This window comes from Berghia stephanieae, chromosome 11 (assembly GCF_034508935.2).
Source record: "Berghia stephanieae isolate SIO BIC M18660-M18661 chromosome 11, UCSD_Bste_1.3, whole genome shotgun sequence".
NCBI lineage: Eukaryota > Metazoa > Mollusca > Gastropoda > Nudibranchia > Aeolidiidae > Berghia > Berghia stephanieae.
The window spans coordinates 5,457,136-5,478,068 of NC_088370.1; the positions used below are offsets into that span (position 1 = coordinate 5,457,136).

General features: G+C 34.4%; 1 protein-coding gene across 1 annotated transcript in view; it reads left to right on the forward strand.

The window, feature by feature from the left end:
- Positions 1-20,933, forward strand: part of LOC144956975 (diacylglycerol kinase theta-like) — a 67,342-nt gene that overhangs the window by 22,949 nt on the left and 23,460 nt on the right. The window contains exons 2-4 of the mRNA XM_078887844.1: positions 17,451-17,530; positions 18,288-18,390; positions 19,982-20,070. Coding sequence (XP_078743970.1) covers positions 17,451-17,530; positions 18,288-18,390; positions 19,982-20,070 — 272 coding nt within the window. The remainder of the gene's footprint in view (positions 1-17,450; positions 17,531-18,287; positions 18,391-19,981; positions 20,071-20,933) is intronic.

Here is a 20,933-nt window from a genome sequence, read left to right on the forward strand (position 1 = left end):
GAAATTTTGGAGAAAATTCTGAAAATGGCTGGTAAGGAAAGGGTTAATTGACTACCTACTGTCGTGATTCTAGTCAAGATATCACCTAGAGTCATATGTTTTGTTGATTAGTTGACTAGCCTTACCTAGTCATGATTTGGTTGCTTTAAGGTTTGACATGCCTACCAGTCATGATATTCCTGTTAAGCATATGTCAACATTTAAAGATTCTTTTTATGATTTCTGATTGTAAGGGGTTAACCTACTGTACTAGTCGTACACTACATGATTTAATTGACTACTTACAGTCATGATTCCTGTTAAGCTGACTACTAAAGTCATGATTCTGATTTAGTTAACTACTTACAGTCGTGACTCTGATTTAATTGACTACTTACAGTCATGATTCCTGTTAAGCTGACTACCAAAAGTCATGATTCTGATTTAGTTAACTACTTACAGTCGTGACTCTGATTTAGTTGACTATAATACCTATCGTCATGATTCTAGTTTCATTGACTGTTTACCGTAATTTTTCTAGTTTAGTTGACTTTCTACGGTCATTGGGTACCAAAATAGACGTCATTTTTTTGGCAGAAAAAACCCTATGTATTTTGTGTCACGTGTCGAGAAACAGACTATTTTTAAATCGGGTCATCCAACCATTAATATGCAAAACGTAAAGTTTCTGGCTAATCGAAACAATAAAAGTTGCTTTATTCTTGCCTGTTAGGGGGAATTAATTTTACCAGCACGAAAAATCCCCAATTTTGTATTTGAAGTTGTTAGGCAAACACTTTCAGTATTGAAAATATGTTTACATAAAATCTAACAGTTGCAGAAATAATAATATAAGACTAAATTATTCTGAAAATCAGGCTCCGAATAATTCTCGTTTTGTTCATACCAGCGCAATAATTTGCTCTGGTCTAAAAATAGATAGACGTAACTTTTGATAAATTTTACCTTTTGTTCCATAAAATATCCATATCTAGACATTATTTGATGCATGATCGAGTATTTATGAATATGTGTTTCTTTTGCCACCTAACAGCCAAATTTTAAAGGTTATTTTCTTCCTATTATTTACATTGGAACGTGAGCTGTCAAGACAGGAACATGTGGTTTGCCATGTGCTTCTCGACCTTTGTTTACGTTTGGGGCAGCAAACTTTACTGTTCTATACCTCGGCCATTAAAAAACGTACAGAGCTAAATTTGGTATCGTCTTAAAGAGGAAGGTTTCAGCTTTATTCCTTTGCCACTTCAACAATAAGAAATAGAAATTAAAGGGGGGAAATGCTATTTTAAAACTTTCCAGCAACGAAAAATCCCGACATATTATTGAAATAAAATTTGAAGCAAGTATGTCTAAAAGACAAACATCTTTTCTCTAATTGTCTCAATTTGTTTTAATGAGGGTTGTTGAAATGGTCGAATTATCGCACTTTTAAAAATCCCACCAAATTCTTGTTTTCAGCTTTGAGTGTTATCGGATTTTTTTACACCTCATTGTAGTTTGTAACAGCACACAAATTGCCATGAGAATGAGATCTCAAATTCTTGACAAAAGAATAGAATTCACGAAAATCACATTAATATTTTATTAAAGTACCAAAATAATGTATGTGTTAGATAGTTTAAAACAAGCATAAATACGATATATTTTGTTATTTCAATTGATAACTCAGGTCGGTAAGTGGATATGTTTTAATGATGGAACAGCCTAAATAAACCCCTATTTTTGTAATTTTTTGAGATGACTTTCTGGTCTTGGTTAGTATTAAACGACGTGTTGATTTTATCCATTTATCCGTGTACTTTTTTTCATATCGGGTTTGTCTCTTGATATCTATTTATTGCTAAACAAACCAAAAAAAAAAAAAAAAAAAAAAAAAATGGCGAGTTTATATACACACTTTACACTCATGGCGGCCATGTTGTTGCTATGACAAAACGATTGTTTGGCCTAGTTATAACTTTTTTACGGTCGAAGGTGTGATATCGTTTTACAAACAATTACAAAGGAAAACCCACTACCTACTTGTAGTTTATAAATATCTAGTCAAAAGACACACAATGATTTGTCCCAATGTGTTAGAAAATTTAAAAAAAAAAGTAATGTCATTGCGTTTATTACTTGGGGAAAATGGGACTGTCTTGAGAGGTTGAGTTATCAATCTGCTTTGACAGTGCTCGATTCCTGTTGAATTGAGAAGAATTGGCTTACCAAAGTTAGATACATTTGAATCAGCAGTCGGTTTCTATATATGTATTTTTCTGTGGAATTATCGTTTTATTCATTGTCGTGATATAGTTATGTTCTGCACCGAAAATGCGTTTCTGACGTTCACTTCTTATTTTTCAAGATCATGAGAAAATGTTGAAATATGACCTTTTGGAGTACCTCTACCATGACGTAATTACTGTCATTGATACATATGTTTTTAGTATATGAAAATGATTCATTATGCTGGAGCAAAAATTACTTTCGCGAGTGTTTTGGGGAAATTTCAACAGAAAGAAGATCTAGATAAAAATTTGTGTCTGATTCAAATTTTGTTATCTTCCATTTATCTATCTAGTCACCGTGCTTTAAAAATGTGTATCACAAGAATGATAAATCTTTTTGGTGTTTAGTTTATTGACGTCAAAGTTTGAACATTTTCTTACATCAATTGGCAAGCAAATCAATTCTATGCTCTTGGAAAATGAATTTGTTTTCTTTTTTATATATGAATTTTCACAATGTAAAATGTTATTTCCATGACTATCAGAATGCTTTATGAATATATTAAGCAAAATCCATTTTAAATATTCATAAAATAGCTCACTTTCTATCGTTATGGTTCTTGTTTGCTTGGCTACCTACAGCTATGATTCTAGCTTATTTGACTTCCTGTCATCATGGGTCTGGTTTAGTTAGCTGCCTTCAGTCATGACTCTAGTTGACTACATATCGTCTTGATTCTTGTTAAGGGGCGGTTTGGGTCTAATTATTAGGAAAATCCTTAGGAAAATTGATTTTGAGATTTTGGTGGAAATTGATATTTTATTACCCTAGAAATAATATAATTGAAGTCCAAATTCTTAAAGTAGACTATAAAGGCACGAAAAACAGTCGAAAATGGTACAGATAGTAAGAAAAGTGTGAAAAACGTGAAGCTATTTTGCTATTTTCTCAAAATGTCATATTTCTAAGGGTATGGGAAACTGTGTCAAACGTTTATCTGAATCTATACAATGAAATTGTCTGAAAATTTCCACAGTTATCACAGAGATAATGTATTGTGTCACCATAGAGAGATGTTTTTGATAAGATATGTGAATTTTGAATTATAATCCTAATTCTGAATTTTTAACATAAATTTTGTCATAACATTTTGATTCTCAACTTTGTAATGTTATAATAAAAATTCCATAGGCTAAAGCCGTAAAGTCTCTCTATGGTGACTCACTATATTACAACATTGACAAGAGGGAAGAATATGGAGGTCATTCCTTCATTAGTTTTTGTGGAACGGTTGCCACAAGATTGTTATATTTTTTTATGTCAGACCCCCAAATTAGGTCGCAAAATGGGTATCAACACAGATAATTTAAAATTTTCACAATAAATGTTGTTTTTTAACCTATAATGACGATACAGAATGATTAAAACCGCCCAATATTGGTAATTAATTTTTTTTTTTTTTGAAAAGATGATTATCTACAGTTATGATTTTAGTTTGGTTGACTACCTATCGTCATGGGTCTTGTTTACTTGACAGCCTACAGTCATTATTCTAGTTTAGTTGATTGACTCACTATAGTCATGATTCTAGTAAAGATGACTACCTACAGTCATGATTCTAGTTAAGATGACTACATACAGTCATGATTCTAGTTAAATTGACTACCTACAGTCATGATTCTAGTTAAGATGACTGCCTACAGTCATGATTCTAGTTAAATTGACTACCTACAGTCATGATTCTAGTTAAGATGACTACCTAGAGTCATGATTCTAATTAAGATGACTACCTACAGTCATGATTCTAGTTAAGATGACTACCTACAGTCATGATTCTAGTAAAGATGACTACCTACAGTCATGATTCTAGTTAAGATGACTACATACAGTCATGATTCTAGTTAAGATGACTACATACAGTCATGATTCTAGTTAAGATGACTGCCTACAGTCATAATTCTAATTAAGATGACTACATACAGTCATGATTCTAGTTAAGATGACTACCTACAGTCATGATTCTAATTAAGATGACTACATACAGTCATGATTCTAGTTAAGATGACTACCTACAGTATGCTTCTAGTTAAGATGACTGCCTACAGTCATGATTCTGGTTAAGATGACTACCTACCGTCATGATACAGTCATGATTCTAGTTAAGATGACTACATACAGTCATGATTCTAGTTAAGATGACTACCTACAGTATGCTTCTAGTTAAGATGACTGCCTACAGTCATGATTCTAGTTAAGATGACTACATACAGTCATGATTCTAGTTAAGATGACTACATACAGTCATGATTCTAGTTAAGATGACTACCTACAGTCATGATTCTAGTTAAGATGACTACATACAGTCATGATTCTAGTTAAGATGACTACATACAGTCATGATTCTAGTTAAGATGACTGCCTACAGTCATGATTCTAGTTAAGATGACTACATACAGTCATGATTCTAGTTAAGATGACTACCTACAGTCATAATTCTAATTAAGATGACTACATACAGTCATGATTCTAGTTAAGATGACTACATACAGTCATGATTCTAGTTAAGATGACTACATACAGTCATGATTCTAATTAAGATGACTACATACAGTCATGATTCTGGTTAAGATGACTACCTACCGTCATGATTCTAGTTAAGATGACTGCCTACAGTCATGATTCTAGTTAAGATGACTACCTACAGTCATGATTCTAGTTAAGATGACTACATACAGTCATGATTCTAGTTAAGATGACTGCCTACAGTCATGATTCTAGTTAAGATGACTATATACAGTCATGATTCTAGTTAAGATGACTACCTACAGCCATGATTCTAGTTAAGATGACTACATACAGTCATGATTCTAGTTAAGATGACTACATACAGTCATGATTCTAGTTAAGATGACTACATACAGTCATGATTCTAGTTAAGATGACTGCCTACAGTCATGATTCTAGTTAAGATGACTACATACAGTCATAATTCTAATTAAGATGACTGCCTACAGTCATGATTCTAGTTAAGATGACTACCTACAGTCATGATTCTAGTTAAGATGACTACCTACAGTCATGATTCTAATTAAGATGACTACCTACAGCCATGATTCTAGTTAAGATGACTGCCTACAGTCATGATTCTAGTTAAGATGACTACATACAGTCATGATTCTAGTTAAGATGACTGCCTACAGTCATGATTCTAGTTAAGATGACTACCTACAGTTATGATATTAGTTTGGTTGACTACCTTATGTCATGGGTCTTGTTTTGTTGACTACCTACCGTCATGATTTTGATTTAGTTAATACCGTTATGATTCTGGTTTAGTTTGACGACCATGATCTCCCCTCCATTTATAACACTCGTTGCCAGTGGAAAAAAAAACATTTGAAAAATATGCGCCATTGTCTAAAAATCAGCAATTGCGGTAGATCTCCATACAACCGGGAACAATTAAACATCTACACTCCGATTAAACTCCTCAGATCCATCGACTACAACAATCTATTGAGCTCAAAGAAACCACAAAATCGGCGAGCAATCATTTGAATTCTGGGAACCCAATTTCTGTAATTCACTTCCACTTCAACTTAGATATTCAAAGTCCCTTGATGTCCTTCATGTCATAAATTCCACATTGATTTATCATAGTTTCATTTTCAATTCTGAATAACCAACTTGTTAAAGAGACAATTACACATGACATACGCACGAAGAACTACTAATATTATAATGGATTTAACGTTACGCCAAAGTATGCCTAGGCATGGCCATTATGGCTGTTCTGGAGGACTATGTTAGAATGGATTTAACGCATTTTTGAAGAATGTCTAGACCCCAGAGCCTTAAGACCTTTATGAAGAAAACTGGATATAATATTATTCTTAATAGGTTATACTCACGAATGCCCAAACTGTCATGATCATGGAGCCAATGCGTTCAATGACATGAAGAATCCGTTACAATAAAGTTCTTCAGAACAGTCATCAGATTCCTGGAGCCTGACCATTCGTCGGCATGACGTTAACATCTTATTTGATGATATAGCTCTTATGAGCGCCATTAAGCACATGGAGTCTAAGCATTAATTGACACGTCTCAAATCCAGTGTATTATACAGGCCTGTAAATTTGCCCGGAATGCCGGCATTTCCGGCAATTTAGCTCCGCCGGGAAAAGAAATTAAAATATTTTTTAATTTTGCTTCATAGCCTATTTAATTGGTAACAGTCTAAGAAAATATTCCGGGAAATGGGGATCTGTGCTCATGTTATATTGAAAAAGCTTTGGCTTCATGGGTACGTTGTCTCCTGACACCCTACCAGGGTTCCGCCCTGGACCCGGACCCAATGTCTCGCGGATTTTCAGGCAATTTTTTCAGGGGGCAGTTGCAGGCCTGATTATAGTCATTTAGAACAGTTATTAGAGTCACGGAGTATGATCATTCCTTTTTGTGACAAATCCAGTGTATTATAGTCCTTTAGAACAGTTATAAGAGTCACGGAGTCCAGTTATTTCTTTATGTGACAAATCCAGTGTGTCATAGTCCTTTAGAACAGATATTAGAGTCACAGAGTCCAGTCAGTCATTCATTTGTGTCTCAAAGCCAGTGTATTGTACTCATTTCTTTATGTGACAAATCCAGTGTGTCATAGTCCTTTAGAACAGATATTAGAGTCACAGAGTCCAGTCAGTCATTCATTTGTGTGAGTGTATATTTTGTTCCTAGGCTCATGGAGTCTAGCTAGTCATTTCTTTTTGTGATGAGTCCAGTGTATTATAGTCAGCCATCCCATTGGAGCCTCTGCATTCCTTTGCATGACTTCAAAACCTGTATAATACTCGTGAGGTAGTATTGTATTCCTTCATAACGGGCATTAGGCCCAAGACGTTGATCCCAGTTCATGTGGGGTCAAGTGAATGTGAATGAACATTTCTCAAAAAAAAAAAAAATAATAAATAAATAACTAAAATAATAATAATAATAATAATAATAATAATAATAATAATAATAAATAATAATAATAATAATAATAATATAATAATAATAATAATAATAATAATAATAATTTGAGATTTTATGTAGCGCAATATCCACTAAACGTGCTCAAAGCGCTTTACAAGGGGACCCTGGCCAGCAACAACATTTGATATTTAGGACCGGACATGACGCTGTTAGGGGATATCACAATTCTTTCGGACAGAGACCACGCTGTTAACGGCCAGGTACTCATTTTACACCTGAGTACATTTAGAGAATGTGAGTAAAGAGCCTTCTCCAATGACTCAACAATGCGCCGAGTGAAATATCCATAGCTAAAATTTTAAAAGGAAGTTTTGCGCTTCTATGGTATGGTTATCGACTTTTATAGGTGCCGAGTTCCAATTCCGCTGTTGTGTGCAGCGCAAAGTTAAATATTGGAAAAGGCTCTTTACTTGTGTGCGGCTTAAAGTTGAATATTGGAATAGGCTCTTTACTTGTGTGCGGCGTAAAGTTAAATATTGGAATATGCTCTTTACTTGTGTGCGGCTTAAAGTTAAATATTGGAAAATGCTCTTTACTTGTGTGCTGCGTAAAGTTGAATATTGGAAAAAGGCTCTTTACTTACCTTTCCTCATCATACTCAAAGTATAAAAGGAGAGTTTGGTTAAGTCACAGCGTTGTCTATGAAAATTGTACTCGCACGTGACAGGTGTAATGTTGTGTCCTAATCGTAAGTGTTGCTGTTGGCTTGGACCTCTTGTAAGGCGCTTGGAGCATATTTAGTTTGGTATTGCCGTTCTTGTTATTTCGATGCTATGCGTTTAGGTGAAATACACACAACAGCCGACAGTCTGATATAACATACCAACCAACACACAAGAACTATGTGTAACATTGAGCGTTTTTGTCAGCTTGATTTTGATAGTATGCGCTTGGCGAAAAAGCTCATAACATTGCCATCCGGAAGTATAACGGACCAACACACAAAACTGTGTGTATCCATGAACGTTTATAGTCAGGTTAATACAGTTCAGTGAGCATTACTCATAAACGCGGATGGCAAAAAACAATAACAAAGACATGAGTGACGTCAACTTCGAACTATCTATAGTCAGATTGATATATTTTAGTGAGAACTAATCATGAAGATGACTGTCTAAAAACAACAACAGAGAGCTGAGTGACGTTACTTTGTTCTTTCTGTTGTAGGGCAGTGATTTAAGTCATTTTCGGTTTTAGAATACACTTTACTTTTTTTTTTTTAAATCAAGGAAAGCTCTTTACACGGTTAGCGATCAGTATATTTTGCTTCATTGTATAAATATTTCAGGGGCGTGTGCGTGTGTGTGTGTGTGTGTGTGTGTGTGTGTGTGTGTGTGTGTTATATTTGTTGGGGGGGGGGGGTGATTGGGGCGTGTCCTATGTTAAGTGACATAAAATATCGCTTGATGAAGGGTAGTGGGGGTGAAGGACGGAGTCGAGATGGAAAGACAGACAGATGGATGGATGGATGGATGGATGGATGGATGGATGGATAGATAGAATGTTGTTGTTGTCGTTATTATTATTATTATTATTATTATTATTATTATTATTATTATTATTATTATTATTATTATTATTATTATTATTATTATTATTATTATTATTATTTTTGCTATTCCATCAGCATCATCATCATCATCAGCATCATCATCATCATCATCATCATCATCATCATCATCATCATCATCATCATCATCATCATCATCAGCGGCAGTAGTAGTAGTAGTATTAGTAGTAGTAGTAGTAGTAGTAGTAGTAGTAGTAGTAGTAGTAGTAGTAGTAGTAGTAGTAGTAGTAGTAGAACTTTGAATTAAATTTAATGTGTGTATGAAAAGAATATTAATAAAAAATCGTTTATGATGCATCCTTGATAAAACTAGACTGGAAGACTGCAAGACTGTAAGTGACACGAAATTAGTGATAGGAAATGGGTGGGCATTAATTGTCTGATTTAGATAACCGGATCTCGATACCCAACCAAATAAGTTTTCCGAACGTTTAGATGTTTTCGGAATAAGATTCAACAAAATCAGTTATTGAACAAGTCCACCGTATATCTTTAATTGTGTGTGTGTGTGTGTGTGTGTGTGTGTGTGTGTGTGTGCGTGCGCGCGTATGTGTGTGTGAATGGATAGTGTTCGTTGAGACTCGTCATCATCATAATCTTCTGCCTTGCTTCCAAGCGTGGGCCTCTCTATCGTTCGTCGCCCCAATAGTCTCCACATTACTTCTTCATCGTATCCAGTTCCTAATGTTGTCTTCATTTCATTTCATCTTCAGTCTTCCTGCTGCTCGCTTTCCATCTATCATTCCTGTTGTCACTAGCTTCACTATCCCATCTCTCCTCATTACATGGCCAAAGAACCTTGCTTGCCTTCTTCTTATTCTGGCAAGAGTTCTTTGTATCCTGCCTTCTCCAGTATCTTTTCGTTTGATTTCCTTTCTGTCCAGAAAATTCTCAGCATACGTCTCAAGATGCACATCTCCATTGCTTCTATTTTCCTCTGCAGTGCTGTATCGATGGTCCATATTCCACACCCATATAATAAAATTAGTTCTATATAGCACTGCAGTATTTTCATTTTGGCGGGCATCACCATATCTCAGTTTATGAGCATTTGCCTTTGCAAAAGCAATTCTGTTTTTAAAATCGTCTGTACATTTTCCATCTTCAGTAATTATTGCTCCCAGGTATCAATTTTCTTGACCTGTTTAAATTGTCCACCATTTACTTTTTATATTGCATTTTATACGAATTTTCCCCCGTGTTATTGCATTGCCATCGTTTAACAGGCCTAACAGGCAGGCGTTTTGTTTGTGTTCTTGGATTTTTGGATTTTTAAAAGATCAATTGTCTTTTTCTTAAACGGAATTTTATATCATTTTACTCGTGACAATACTGTGATATAACTTTTATCAAATTTCATCAACAATTTCGAGTGACTTTTTATGATTTTCTTAAAATCTTACAATGGATTTTAATTTTTCTACAAATGTTCACCGTGCGTTCTATTTCTAGTAACACTTTACTTTCATACTTAACGAATTCTTCTCATAATCTAATTTTACAACCAAATCATCAAACAATCGTCAGCGAGGAGGGGTAAGAAAACGAAGACCGTTAACTGCTGTATGGACATAGACCACCCAGTCGTCCCCGCCCTCCTCGCCCCCCTCCCCACCCCACCCAATCTCATCACTGTAAATACTTCTCATCGTCAAACCCTATCATTGACAGTTTTTAACTCTACTGATCCGTTTTATTGCAATTCGCCTAAACAAAATTCAGAAGAAAAAAAACACGAAAAAAACAAAACAAAAAACAAACAAAAAAAAAAAAAACACCGAACACCAGCTCGACCGTTTTAAAAAAATGTGTACACAAATATCCGTTCTGTGCGGAATAATACACGACTTTTTATCACAGAAATCAACCTGCTCTTTTATTTTTAAGGCAGAGTCATGGTTATAAGAGACTGGAGGTGAACCCCTAAATTCACCAGATGAGAATAACTCCAAATCAGTCCCGAGGAACAACGGGCGGGGAGGTGGAATTATTGTATTTTACAAAAAGAGGAAATGAACGATCGCATTGTTATTAAAAGCAATATCTTCAATTTCCTTTATTATCAACATTAAGAGATGGACATCGATTTAGGAAAGCAAATATTCCACCCTCAGTATATTTATAGAGCACCAAGTAATGATAAACACAAAGTGATCGAGGGTCAACGAGATTAGACCAACGTAATATTGTCTTATCTGTCCACAAATAGAGGAAATGCGATTGTTGTTGGTGATTTTAACATTACTGTTAAAGAGAACAAGAAACAAAAGGACATTCAAAGACATGATGTATTAACATTCATTAATTCAAATACTATCATCCCCATCACATGACAATGGGATTATCATCGACGGGATTGTCATCAAAGAATCCAATGAAGAACTCTACAACATAACAATAACTGACGTCACTTAACAGATCACAAATTAATATAAATAAATATCAATAATGAAAAAAAAAACAGAATATGAGGACAAAGGTAACTACAGATCCGTTTCAAGTCTTCCCTTTATTAAAAAAATTCTGGAAATGTAAAATTGCATGATCTATGTGAGCTATTCTAAACAGCTTATTGGGAAAATCCATAGCACCGAGACTGCACTGTTAAGGGTAGTAAATAATTTGATTTAGAATGCTGACAAAAATGAGGTGAACATTTTATGTATGTTGGACTTATCGGCTGCATTTGACACGATTGACCACAACATTCTGTTGAATCGACTCGAACGTCTTTTTGGTATCCAAGGATTGGCGCTGAAATGGTTCGAATCTTATTTAACAAATCGTCGACAAACTGCTGGGATTAAAAATGTCAAATCATCTGATATCCTCTAAAATTTTGTGTGCCCAGGGATCAGTACTGGGTCCAATTCTTTTTACAATGTACATGAAACCCATTGGATCAATTATTTCTGATTTTAATCTAAATTACCAATTTTATGCAGATGATAGTCACATCTTTAAGTCAGCAACCTACGACCGTTTCCATCTTTTAATTGAACGTTTCCAATCTTGCTTTGTTAAAGTGAAAACTGGATGGAACTAAACAGACTAAAACGTAACGATAGTGAGACTGAAATAATACTTATCGTTAGGCCAGCAATCCTAAAAAATGTAGTGTGAATCAATCGTTTTACGAAATAATGTAATTGAAACTGCTTAGGTTTTCGACATTTGGGTGTATTTATTGATCAGATTTGTCTTTTATCAGCCAAGTTATTCATATCTTTAGGTTAATGTACATGGAGAGGAGAAGAATGTGTAGTGTTAGACATTTCATTACAAGAGACATCTCTATCTCTTGTTTTGTTAGTTAATTCTCTAATCCTGTCAAAGCTAGATTATTGCAATTCTTCCTCTCTTCTATAGATAAAGGCAAAATGAAATCTCTCCAGGTAGCCCAGAAAGATGCTGCCAGGCTTATTTATAGAAAGAGGAGAAATCAATCTGCATCCGCTTTGCTAAGATAACTCTACTGCCTTCCCGTAGGGAAACGTTTAGAATATAAGATCTGTACTTTTTTTTTTTTTTTTAATCACTGCACTCTGATTGTCCGGGATACGTTAATGACATGCTTAAATAATTCTACGTCCCATCCAGAAATCCGAGATCAAAGTCTGATAATCACATACTTGTGAAGCCAAAAATGACTCGCAAAACTGGCGATCATGCGTTTGAATATTTCGGCACCCTTTATCTGGAACTCCCTCCCAAGATATATCAGAGACAGTAATGATGCAGAATTCTTTAAAAAACATCTTAAAACGTTTATTTTTAATATGTAACACAATAGAATTATATTGCTTTGTTTCATAATGTGTGTTTGAGCGATTGTATGTTTGAGTGAAGTTGTCACGTTACAGTTAAGCGCTTTGAGCTCGTTGATCTACGGGGTGTGGTGCTATATAAAAACCTAATTATTATTATTATTATTATTATTATTATTATTATTATTATTATTATTATTATTATTATTATTATTATTATTATTATTATTATTATTATTATTATTATTATTATTATTATTGAAGTTGCCACGTTGCTGTTAAGCGCTTTGAGCTTCCTGTGCGGGGCGAGGGGCTATATAAAAGCCATATTATTATTATTATTATTATTATTATTAGTCAATAGGAGATATGCACTTAATCAACGTGATCTAAGACTAAGAGACTTTTCAATAATGGATGTCTGACCTAGATTCCAACCACCCGTACGCCACGATCGAATACTGACGATAGGTAGGGTAGAGTCGGGGAACTTCGCCACCCTGCGGTCGCTCCTCTTCTTTCGCTTATTTCAGTCTCAAGATGTCAATTTTCTTAAAATAGAAACTGGTCATCAAGACAATTAGCCAATCAGTGATGAGATTTTATTAAACTTGTTCCAGTATTTCAATTCGTAATACTTTATTTTCGCATTTAAAAGTTGTTATGCTCGTCGGGGAAATTCGCCATAGTTCGGGGAAATTCGCCACCACTGTCGGGGAAATTCGCCGCTCGATTTTAACACTTTTTTTATCGTGAATTTTATGTACTTTTTAGATATTATTTTGTTTTCTCATGTTTATATTTGATTAAATTTGTAGTAATTACTATATTTTATTTATTTACAATGGCAAAAAACTAAAAATATTCAATGACCAACGGCAAGTTTTATAAATGACGATATGATACTATAATAGAAGGCGAAAACATGACAAAATATCTTTTCTTGTGTTTTGCTGAACCATCTTATCCTATTTTTCTCTTAATCTTTTGCTTCCATTTTGGGTTTTCTTTGAAGTTCTCACCATTTATTCTACAAATATATAAAAAACTGCTTCATTATAGTAAAAAGTTCATTAAGTCCAGTTAAATTACTAATAATCATTACTATCCTCATTATGTAAATTTTATGCACTATGAACGCTACCTAGACACTGCATCACTAATCTATTAAATAATAATCGGTCAAAATATCATCAATGCCCCCTTTAAACATTTAATTAATAATATTTCGACAAAACAGAGCGACAAATGTCCCCAATTAGAACGGCGAATTTCCCCGATACTAGTGGCGAATTTCCCCGAAAGCAGTGATATCATTGGGACCCTCAATTAAAAAATAAACGAATATTTTTAACTATTGCAAATGATGGGAACATCAAAACTAATGTTTAAATCATACAATATCAAAATAACAGGTTGTAGAGTAAGGATCTAAGCTGAAAAAACGCTTAAAATGACAACGAGTGAAAGTAGGACTTTGGAATGGCGGGTGTTGGATTTCGGACGAATCAGGCGCACAGAACGACAGACACGCTATGACGTTAATTGACACGATTGTGTCATGATATTAATGTACTAAATGCTGATTGGTAGATTAAAAACAATAGATGAAAAGAGCATCAAAGTGATGATGTGACACTTGGACTCGTCCAATAATAGGTAAGATGGGTTATTTGCATTTCAAGAGAGGGGTGTGAGAAGTGGCGAATTTCCCCGACGGCGAATTTCCCCGACTCTACCGAAACTATTGATAGAGCAGTAAAGTAAGGTGCCCCAAACGTAAACAATAACAAGTTGCGAGTGATTTCCGTTAGGGACCGAAATAATTTACGCACAATATAGGTCTCCCAATTTTGTAGTTTGAGTTGTAGGCAATACACTTTCAGTATTGAAAATATGTTTACATAAAATCTAACAGTTGCAGAAATAATAATATAAGGCTAAATTATTATGAAAATCAGGCTCCGAATAATTCTCGTTTTGTTCACACCAGCGCAATAATTTGCTCTGGTCTAAAAATAGATAGACTGTAACTTTTGATAAATTTTAGAAATTTTACCTTTTGTTCCATAAAATATCCATATCTAGACATTATTTGATGCATGATCGAGTATTTATGAATATGTGTTTCTTTTGCCACCTAACAGCCAAATTTTAAAGGTTATTTTTTTCTATTATTTACATTGGAACGTGAGCTGTCAAGACAGGAACATGTGGTTTGCCACGTGCTTCTCGACCTTTGTTTACGTTTGGGGCAGCAAACTTTACTGTTCGATACTGCCCATTGCCCGTCTTTCAGGCCGTTAGTCGTCTGCTGGCATGTTTTCGTCTGCTTGCTTGCCGTGTTGCTAATAAATTTTCAGTCTTTAACAACTTATGAGATTCAGCTTGAAGTGATTATGCCAATATTAATATTGATTTGATTCCATTGCGTTCTGTAATTGTTTGCTACAGTTTAACAAATTAAGAAGATGGTGAGTAAGTCAAACAAATTAAACCAGTTCTCTGTGTAGAAGTTCTGCCAAGTCAATTTAAAGAAAATAAAAGGGTGTCTATACAGTCCAACCTGTGAATGGTGGAACTGGATGGGCGTGGGGTGAAATTCCGTTTTAGACAGAGCTAATGTGGGAACCTGGATCGGGTCAGTTCCAAGGTACAAAAAACGAAGATGGCCGCCCTCTCGTCAGGGACATCAACCCTCGAAAAGTGCCTCGTTATTTATTATTCTTTATGAATAATGAATGGTCATAAAATCACAACACATGACTCGTGACTCATGATGATTGCCCACAACCATGCTTAACCTTTTCTGTTAGATGACGCACAGATAATGATAGGATAGTAATGTGTAATATTAGAAATAATAATAATACTAATAATAATAATAATAATAATAATAATAATAATAATAATAATAATAATAATAATAATATGATGTTGATCATGAAAAAGAAAAAACGAATCTGTCTCTGCGTTTTTTATTAGGACCTCGCTCCTTTTCCAATGCCCATTCCATAGTTGTGAAGAAGTCCAGATATGAGAAGGTGATCTGTTATTGGGTTTTAATCTTTGAGTCAGTTAACAACTAAGCCCTGAGTTTCTACAAGGATGAAAACCCGTTGAACCAACCTCCTTTACCCATTTGTTAACATGGCATTTTTTTTTGTGCGCTCTCAAGAATGTTCCCACAAGCACCACCCTCATTTCACAAACCTATTTATATTGGCCACCTCTATTCGCAGTAGTACTGCAAATCTAGTGATTTCCTCTATTCGCAGTAGTACTGCGAATCTAGTGATTTCCTCTATTCGCAGTAGTACTGCGAATCTAGTGATTTCCTCTATTCGCAGTAGTACTGCGAATCTAGTGATTTCCTCTATTCGCAGTAGTACTGCGAATCTAGTGATTTCCTCTATTCGCAGTAGTACTGCGAATCTAGTGATTTCCTCTATTCGCAGTAGTACTGCGAATCTAGTGATTTCCTCTATTCGCAGTAGTACTGCAACTCTAGAGTAGATAGCGGTTGTATTCGTTATTCGCAGAAGTAGGAGTAGATATTGCAGTTGTAGCCTACGAGTCTAGGGATTTATTGTATAGAGGATTGGGCGCAAAATATAAATAAACTACATTAAATTATTATTATTTTATTATTTTTGAAATTATTATTATTTTTAAAAATTCATTTTAAAAAAATTATCACAATTACTTTTATTTTGCATTTCGTTGACGATGGCGATGTGTCTCTTAATATGTAGTGATGGTGGTGTTGGTGATGTAGCAGTGGTGGGGATGATGATTTATAAGGATAATGGTGATGATATAATGGTGGTTGTGGTTGCTGTAGTTTTGCTTAAAATGTGGTAGCTGTGGTAGTGGTAGTAGTGATGATGATGTGATGGTTGTGGTTGTAGTAGTGGCTGTGGTAGCGGTGATGACAAGGAGGAGGATGATGATGTAAAGGTTGTGGTGGTTGCTATAGTTTTGATAACAATGTGGAGGTTGCTGTGGTGGTAGTAGTAATGTTGATGTGATGGTGGCTGTAGTAGTAGAGGGAGTTTATTGATGGCAACTTCTATTATTTACAGGAGCACTGAGATATGAGTTGTGAGTGAGTGTGTGTGTGTGTGTGAGAAAGAGAGAGAGAGAGAGAGAGAGAGAGAGAGAGAGAGAGAGAGAGAGAGAGAGAGAGAGAGAGAGAGAGAGAGAGAGAGAGAGAGAGAGAGAGATTCCTGGAACTTTATAAAATATATTTAACTAACTGTAAATAATACAATAAACGGGACGGAACTATTCTCATTAAAGTAATCTGACAGATTTCAAGATATGAAGGAATGATCGTCGGAGAGGTGGGGACGGGGAAATTTTCATGGATTGGATTGGGGTAACAACAACAAAACAAAACACGATCTTGCCAAGTTTCAGACTTGAAGGAAAAGTTGAAATGTTCAAAATCAAAATTCTCAGTTACACAAAATGTTTCAATCATCCCTCCTTTTCTTTCCTTCTCAACTAACCCACTCATTCAACTTCAAGCCATTCGACAAAACACCATTTTGAACAGAAAATAGTGTTGTGTTCAATGAGGGGACAAAAACTAATCTTCAGAAACGGGAGAGGGCTTCTACTACTGCGAATAGTGATTACGCCATGGAAACACTATTCGCAATACTACTGCGAATAAGCACTTCGATTTAAATTTGTACTGAAATGTGAACATAACAGCAGAATCTGACCATTTGGGTAACACACAGATTAAAAAATAAAACCTCTTACCTCAACAATTCTCTGTCCTGTGGATTTTCATTAATTTAATTTAGAGATTCAGTCATGTTATCTTTGTTTTTCCTCTTTTTTTTTTTTCTCACCAGTTTGCAACTTTGTGGTCCATGATCGCTGTATGCGGACTGTGGTGTCACCCTGCTCCAGTATTGCAACCAACCTAATAAAAGTGAGTCATCCTAGTTGTCATCTTGGTCATCATCTTATGGGGGATTGTACTGATAGTGCATAGGGCTTCACAAAATCAAGAACATAATAATATGTATCTTATCTTATCTTATCTTACTTAAGGCTTAATAGGAATTATCCTTAAATGCCTTATACAATAGTTTATAATTACAGAATCTCATATAGCTTGCATTGTATCGTTCACAGACAGTTTTACACAACTTTGAATGTCAGGAAAAATGTATCAATACGGCAATGTAAAATCGAAAAATACAATCATAGATTACTGGTAATTGAAAACTGGTCATCATCGAATGAACCATAAATGTACAAAGTTGATAGTACAATGAAATATTAATGACAAAAAAAAATCATGAAAGCAACAACGATAATAAGCATACATAAGTCTCTGATAAATTATGATTTTACATTGTTTCAGATGTCATGCATTTTACTGGTCAACATTTAAAAACCAGTCTACAAAATCATGAAATTAATGGAAACAATTATATCCACATGTATTAAGACTGAAAACTTCTAATATTCCTCCACTCAATATTGATAGTCATCTGAATATTCTTTTTTTTTTTGTTTTTTTCTCTGAAATATGTTCAGCACATGGACTAACCTAACTGCTTTTTAGCTTTTTGTATCATTATTGGGATTTGTAAAGCATTTTACAAAGAAAGTGTTCGTTTTTGTTTTGTTTTTTGGTATGTAGTAATAGGTGTTGAATCTATCTCTTTTTGTCATTCCAGAATCCTGTGGCCCACTGCTGGTCAGAGCCCAATCATTTTAAACGTAAATTTTGTAACGTATGTCGTAAAAGGCTGGAAGACAGCTTAGCAATACGTTGTGAAAGTAAGTATGGCATTTTTATGAAATGCCTATTTTTAGATACTATCAATTGTGCTTTATCATGTTTCTTTCAATACTACTACAATAAAATTATAAAGTGATGTTCAGAGGGAAGGCAACCCAATAAAACAGACAGTTTATTGTGCAAAGAATTGTCACAAGATTTTTAACGTTTACAACCATGAAATTGAAATTATATACAGTATTGGAAATGCTACAGTGTTCTTTTTGATATTTTTAGCTGCATCATGAATGGAAAATCATAAATATTGATATGGTAGACATTTGTAGCCATATCGTTTAAGAACAGTAAAGTAAATAGTATGTGGTTGTATTGACAAAAAAAAATTGCTTGATCTAATAGCATTTTAGATCGAATGACCCATACAACTTGTATTTTCCATAAATTGTATTATTTCTATTTAAGTAACAGCACATCATGTTCCAATCAGCCTGTTAACTCACTCAACCCTAACACCCGACTTTATCCATAGTTTATCTAGGTTACTTTTACCCCAAGCCTATGTATTGCATCTTTCTGTGACAAATTATAGGCGTAATATCAAAGCTAATGTTCTTAATATTTACATGTTAATGGTAGTTGAATAAAACTATCCATGTACATGCTCATTTTTACTACATATTTTTTCCAATTTTGAAAAGCAGCAAAAGTCTCTAGGATTGAGTGAGTTAAGATGTACAGTAAACAAAACTGAACTTCCAGGATTGTTTTATTAAGAGAATTGGGGATTAAAGAAACCTTATCAGCATTGGCATTGAAGTCTCCATTATCAATCATGTATCTTACTGAAAAGTATTCATTCATTCATTCATTCATTCATTCATTCATTCATTCATTCATTCATTCATTCATTCACTTCTTCTTCTTCTTCTTCTTTTTCTTCTTCTTCTATTATTATTATTATTATTATTATTATTATTATTATTATTATTATTATTATTATTATTATTATTATTATTATTATTATTATTATCATCATTATTATTATTACCATTATCATTATCATCATCATCATCATTATCGTCATCATCATCATCATCATCAGCATTATCATTATCATCACCATCCTAGATGTGATCTTTGAGCTCCCATGGTAGGCATGAGGTCACAGTGTGTCTTCTATCCCCTAGATCTGTTTTCTGAGTTGCTTCTTGTCATTGTCCTTGACTGGGAGGGAAATGACCAACTGTATAGTTGTAGTTTGGGAGAAGAAATTTTTTTCCCTTGTAAATCATCTCTCTTTTTGGGACCCGTGCTTGTGTCTAGATAAGACTTTTTAAGTATCTCAAACTAAGTACACTGATAGTGTGCTCTTGAAATCTGCATTTGTTCCCCTTTGTCTTGCTTTTCTTGTGTGCTTTCAATTGTAAATCTCTATTAACTTTTTTGACTATCCCATTTCCTTCCCTTTTTACTGATGCTGAAATGACCTAAATGTGTCACAAGCGCCGTAGCACCCTTAAAAACAACATCATCATCATCATTATAATCATCATTATAATAAGTTTAACGATCATAATATTTACCCATAGACAATTGTATAATTTAACTTTTTTGTAAATTCCTCTCCAGTCTGTGAGTATTATGCCCATTTAGAATGCCAGGACTTTGTGGTCAGCGACTGTATGGAGTGTGCCACCTATCTACCCCAGAGAGACAGAGTAAGTTCTTGCAAATCTTTGCTATCTGTTTGGAATGGAAAAAGATCGGGCACAAAATAGGACAGCATCAATCAACCCAGTTGTTTAAGAACTTGTTTAAGCCCTTTGAAATATTGATGAACTTGATTTAGTTTTTAATATTTTCATTCATTAGTCTTTATTGTTAATGAGCAAAATGGAATTTCTTCCAAATAATTTCTCTCGTTATTTCTATTTTGGTGACTGGTTATAACTTGTGTTGTAGATTAGGACTAATTGCTATAAACTTGATCATTCAACAATTAAGAACAAATTTAATTGAAATAAAACATTTTGCTTCCTCAAGCCTTCGATTACAGAACATCCCATTATCTTCTATCTCTCTTACTAACCGACCATTCTTTCTCTTACCAACTACACACTCCAGTCATACACCGCACACTCACTCATTCGACCCCGATACACACAACCGTGACCATAATAGTAAATAGTTTTCATAACAACTTGTTATACCAAGAGGTCTTTCAAATCTCTTCATATTGTGTATTTTACAGATACAATTTAATCTTGTAATGATGGAAAATAAACTGAGATGAAATGGTTTCTTAATACATCTTTTCTTTTTCTTTCGTTTGATGTTCACCTTCACTGTTGAGGGGTATAACAAGTGCATGATTTATGTTTCTCTGGTTTCCATTAGAAGACTTCCAATCTTCCAATCTTTTTTTTTTGTTTGCTCTTGGGTAGAGAGGCAATTAATTGTAGTTTTTGATTCAAGAGATAGGGATAAAATTGTTTTGTCGACTTCTTAAAAAGCATAAACGTTTTGAAGGTCTGGGGCACGCATGGCCATCAAATTATTTTTAAAATTTTTATACAGCACA